At 30.5% G+C, this 6,000-nt stretch overlaps 1 protein-coding gene across 1 annotated transcript; it reads right to left on the bottom strand.

Moving 5' to 3' along the window:
• LOC125065034 lies at positions 1-1,972 on the bottom strand. The gene is made up of 2 exons (XM_047672464.1): positions 1,816-1,972; positions 1-524 (listed from the first exon to the last, which is right to left on the bottom strand). Exons 1-2 carry the CDS (start codon positions 1,866-1,868, stop codon positions 302-304), a joined length of 276 nt encoding a protein of 91 aa, XP_047528420.1. The 5' UTR covers positions 1,869-1,972; the 3' UTR covers positions 1-301.
• Positions 1,973-6,000: the final 4,028 nt, after the last annotated feature.

Raw genomic sequence — 6,000 nt, 5'->3', positions numbered from 1 at the left:
TATAATCTAATTTGATTTTTTTTGCCGTCTTGACTCTTAATGAGGCACCTTGTAAACACGAGCGTCACTCACTCATACAATATGCAATAAAATATATAAAATCAGGGATAAAATTAAACATTTAAAAAAATAAATCTATGTTTACTTCAAAAAATCTTAAAAACAAATAAAGTGAATAATCAAGACAAATAATACTGCTTATTTATCCTTAATATTCATGATTTTGAATCGATGGGGATGATTCGACATTTTGAAACCTTAAACTTAAGTAAATTAATATGTAGTAACAGGACGTGAAAGTTTAAAATATGTCTCGGCAAACTCCATCTGCGCCCATTTTCTGTCCCGGTGGGCAGTTGGGGGGAGTTACGATCATATTCCTGGTCTTCACGTCTACTTCTTCAGGGACTTCGGTTACTTCTTCCACAGTATTCGTTTTTGTTGCTTGCGACTCTGCTACTATGTTCATTTTGACCTGTTCTACTTCATCAGGAAAGACGATACGGTTGCTGTCGGCCATTTTTCTGTAAAAATATAATAATCAATAATGTTTCTATAGTAATTTGATAAATTTGAGAGTAATTCTGACTGACTCTTTGTGATTCTATTTGTCTCACGACTAAACCAATTATAAAAATCAATTAGACATCGTAACAATTGAAAAAGTTAATATTATCAATGTAACATCAAATTGATTATTAATAGAACTCATTTGAGTTTATATGAGCAACTGAATTAATTAATAATGCATAACTTATTGGTAACAATATATATTTATTATGCAACAGCATACATTTTTAACACGTATGCAATGCAGTTTTACGGTAAGTATATTATATTTTAAATTCAATAAACCTTTCAAATGATTGGATTACAAAACAAAATAATCAATATAAATTAGTGACAACACAAACGTATATTTTTATACGAATAGAAGCAAATTCGAACGATTGAAAAAGCAGACAATATCAGATAACAATAACGAATAGTAAAAAAAATGATTGAACAAATTCCTATTCAATGACGAAGAAACGATAAAAAGTATCAACCGAAATTACGTTGATTTATACTTAAAAGTGTTCCGGTTCTTAAGATTAAAGTAAATTTATCGTTTATTTTACGTAAAAAATAAACAATATTTACTTGAAAATATCATGTTGATATTGAAGAAATATGTAGACACCTACAGTGTCTAAAACTGATAAAAAGTCGTTACACTTGTATGTCTTATCGAATGTATAAAAACAAACCTATGAAAATTATAAAACAATTCGTCACGTTTTTTGTTTTTGTAAATGTCAAGAGCAAATATTGACCTTTATTTTTCCTTAAATAAATTATTTTGATCATTTTTACATCAAACTGCATATTAAACCGATTGAAAATTTACATCATATTGCAGAACTACATATTACTAAGTTTTGATTTTAATTAAATTATTATAGTCAAGTTACTTTTATTCAATTAAAAAAAAAACAATCTACATTTTTATTAATTACGATTATAAATATGTGTGAGTAAATTATTACTGAATTAGTAACCATTTTATTTAGTTAAATGTCGTGTAAACCGATTCATAAACTTTATAAAATAAAATAAAATAAAATGACTTTTTTTAATAATGAATTTAGATAACACGCGATTCTTCGGCACTAAATAAGAAAGCAACGTGAAAGATCGAATAACCAAAAGAAAAATTTAAAACGATGAACGACAAATAGCGACAAACCTTGGAATGACTTGGTGAAAACAAACCCCATTTAATGAAATACATCACAATGATTATAAAATTAACGGAATTAAGTATTTACATACAGTTGTAAGATAATTAAAAACAGAAATAATAAACCAAACTCTCGAAGAGCCATAATTAGTTTGACTTGAACACTGCGCAAATAATAATGAAAAGGTGCACTCACTGATTGTATATATAGGATCCACTGTCTGAGAACACAACGTTGCGCTGAGCAGGTCAATCTACTTATGAATGTTGCATGTTGACCGTCTATTTATATCGAAAAGCCAGAGGAACAATTATCTAAAAAAATGCGAAAAAGACGGCAGCCCACGTCAGTGTTAGTCACTAAACACGCCTTCATAAATATGTGTTCCCTGTATTTTTCTTTGTTAAAATAAACACATTTTTTCCTTGACTAGGGAGACTCTTATCAGATTAGCCGTCGTTCACTCGATACCTAAATATGTAAATCGAAGAGTACTTAAGTCAAGTGATCATTGATATTATATAAAATTAACTGACAAAATAGGAATCTATGCTTAAATTATTGAATTAAAGAACATTTATATAAACAGGACACATTTTCTTTCCTTATAGACGTGCATATTGCATACATCATATCACCATCTGGCTCGTTTATATAATTCTAATTATTGATTTTTCCTCTAAAAAAACACAGTATCGAACTATAAAACAGCCATTATTAACATTCCCGTACCTCGTTCCAGTCCCGTCTCTTCGGTTTAATAAAATGAAGGAATAGTTGGTAGAAATTACCCTTCATGTAGTCTTGGTAATTTTCATGTAATTCGAAGCGGGCAGACATTCACCTACAGCTGTAAGAAACAAATTTAATAGGTCTGATCAAAACTGATTTATGGGAAGATACGATAATTTAATGCGTTTATTCCTTATAATAATTATTATTATGTTCAAAGTCGCTGACATTACGTGATCGAGTACTCCGTCTAATTTCGATTTTGTTCTTAATCTGTTCCTTTGTTCTCGACAGTTAAATATTGACCGTGAAATATACACAAACTATTTACACAATTTAACATTGCACTGCCGATATAGAGATTAAGATGTTATTCCCAGTAAAATTACTTTTAAGTTGGGAGTGTGGGAGTGCCTGCTTAATAAGCCTAATTATATATCTGTTTGAACTTTTCAAAGAATTATTTGGTAATATAGTTTCAGTTTCACCTTTATATTTTTATAAAACTCAAATCGAAATATGAACTTCTTCAACTAATTTAAAGGGGAAGGTCGCGGGCAAGAGGATATCATGGCTTTTAAATTTCTACCGATGGTACGGGAAGAGCACGACCGCTCTATTTAGAACAGCGATCTCGAAAGTCAAAGACGGCAAGACAAGCGAAGTACTACTGACTTATCACGAGATCTCCGAAACTATAGAATCTTGAAAAGAGTCTTGAAATTTTGCATAAGAATGGACCCTTGGAAAATTCAACTTCAGTGGGAGTATCTTTGTATTAATTTCACTAATACGAAGTCGAGGCAGACAACTATTGTTAGGTAAATTAATTACATTATACAACTTTCAAGGTTATCCAAAAAGTATCAAGTTGCATGGACACCTGATAAAGAATCCCGCAGATAAATTAAATAATATCGTTAAAAAAACAACAACAAAGCTATTGGGAATTCCATTCATAATGACAAAGGAAATATTTTTTTAAATTGCATATTGTGATGTGTCGATCATTAAAACACAATGCCGTGATAGCACTGGTGATTCTGAGTTCAAACCCGCGGCAAGCACCACTGGAGTCATCTGCTTGTTTTTTATTTACAATTCATCTCGTGCTCAGCGGTGAAGGAAAACATCGTAAGGAAACCGGCACGAGGTGAATCTGCCACGTGTATCAAACGTCGTGCTTCTCAAACTTCTCCTCAAATTCGAGAGGAGGCCATGTTAATGTTAGTGGGACGTTAATGATACGTTTGTTTTTAACTCTGTATTGTAAACATGTTTTTCAAAATATACGTAAAATTATTCCAAAATTTGATATTTTTAAAAATTAATAGTAAATTAATTTCGAAGTCCGACATATTTCAATACAAAATTTGTATTTATGATTGTGATTTGCCCTTTAAAGACATTATCTAAGCATATATCAATATTATATACATTGATGACAATGTATATAATATTAAATATCTAATAACACATAATAATTCGAATGGTGTCTTAAATATGTACGACAGTAGAGGAACTCAATGCTAACTTAAAAGTAAACAAGAATTTTCCAATCAAATGTTTCCTAAGTGGAGTCAGGTACTGCACTTATATTAACTGAGCACAGCCTAAAGGCCGACCTAGGTCAGAGCAAATTAAAATACGACGTAAATAGAAAAAGGTGCCAAAAATTATAAAAAAATAATTGACATAGTATAAGTTTGGGGACAACCCAATTTAACTGGTATATGTATATAGAGATATCGTTATCAATATATTGACTTCGAAAAAACGTTGACAACAAGACTGAAATCTCCTAGAATTCATATCATACCAATAATATAAACTTTATCAGTGTTTAAACTCCTCTCTCACGAAAACCAAGCATAAAGCCATAAAAATAAATAATTATTATTTTTATTATTAATATGATACTATAATGGACTTTCCCGCGTCACTACTTCAAACTCTAAATTATTGGTAAATTGATTAGATATGAAATAGAATTCATACTCATTTGTCAATAGTTTAGACATAAGCAACACACAATTTTAAACATGTCTTGTTTGTTCTGTACTATTTGATTTGTTTCAAGATTCTTAAAATCTATGTCTATGAGTTCTTACGGCATAGCAATAAATATATTTTTTTCTTTTTTTTTTAAGCAAAACTAGCCTTTTTAGACAATTCTATTGCGTATCTTATATTTCTATTACAAAAATCAATACGAGTTCATAGCTATATCAATTATACTAGTACATGTAATTATAAATGTGTTTACGTTAAATATATGTCGATATATTTTTATATGCTTCATGTAACATTGACCCATATAGTATAAACTTATATCCGAACGTACATAATACAATAATCACTCAATACGAAGTGTCATCCTTCCAGGAATATTAAATTTCCTATTTCAAATAACATCTGCCTTATTGTTATCCATTATCTGATTGAGGAAAAAAATATAATCTTAATCATACGTCAGAGTATACGTTCAAGTGTCAATAAATTGCATTACTCACACTTTTGACCAACCACCGGACGCCCATAGACATAATACCAAATGTTATGTCATTATTTAGAATATTTTTAAGCTTGACAACCGTTATATTTCGACGTAAAACGAAACTGTCAGAAATATTTACGGAATTTTTGGCGTTTCTTAAAACAATAAAGTCAATATTTTGCGCAATATGCTCAACGTTTCTATATTACTCGTTCAATGATTTTGAAATGTTAAATAGTACCAGTTTGGAAAAAGTAAGTTTATTTAATACTTTAAATTGTGAATGCAGAACATTGATCTGAGTTGTAGAATATTTACCCTTTAAACAAGTGTTTGCATAGAGCAACGATCCTTACAATACAACAAAAAACAATAAGTTACAATCTAAAAACATTTGGTAAACATTATTTTTACGTATATTGCTAATATTTACCCTTCGTGACATTGGCAAAGTGTACATTGCACAACTAAAATCCATTAAATAAAAATACATCAATTTTATCAATCCAAACTATTTAGTAATAAGTAAATACGAATTAGAGCCGAGATGGCCCAGTGGTTAGAACGCGTACATCTTAACCGATGATTTCGGGTTCAAACCCAGGCAGGCACCACTGAATTTTCATATGCTTAATTTGTGTTTATAATTCATCTCGTGCTCGGCGTTGAAGGAAAACATCATGAGGAAACCTGCATGTGTCTAATTTCAACGAAATTCTGCCACATGTGTATTCCGCCAACGCGCATTGGAGCAGCGTGGTGGAATATGCTCCAAACCTTCTCCTCAAAGGGAGAGGAGGCCTTTAGCCCAGCAGTGGGAAAATTTACAGGCTGCTAATGAGATGAAATACGAATAAAACTCGATTGTCCAGATAGTACGTCATAAAATAAAAAATAGAATAGAATAATTAGTATTAGATGTTAATTATTTTTATTATTACCATCGAACAGTTACGTAAGCAATCTAAAGACAAGTATTAAATATGGGTTTTCCATTAAAACATTCTTATCATGCAGGTAAATAGCTGTTCAAATGTCACAATTGCA

Source organism: Vanessa atalanta, chromosome 6 (genome assembly GCF_905147765.1).
Source record: "Vanessa atalanta chromosome 6, ilVanAtal1.2, whole genome shotgun sequence".
In the NCBI taxonomy this organism is placed as follows: domain Eukaryota; kingdom Metazoa; phylum Arthropoda; class Insecta; order Lepidoptera; family Nymphalidae; genus Vanessa; species Vanessa atalanta.
The sequence above is the reverse complement of the archived record's forward strand: the minus strand, read 5'-3'. Positions and strand labels throughout refer to the sequence as shown.

Coding starts and splice junctions, on each gene's coding strand:
- LOC125065034 (XM_047672464.1), bottom strand. CDS start 1,868: ATGGCTCTTCGAGAGTTTGGTTTATTATTTCTGTTTTTAATTATCTTA. Junction 525..1,815: donor TTTTTAATTATCTTACAACT/GTATGTAAATAC, acceptor ATATTTTTACAG/AAAAATGGCCGACAGCAACC.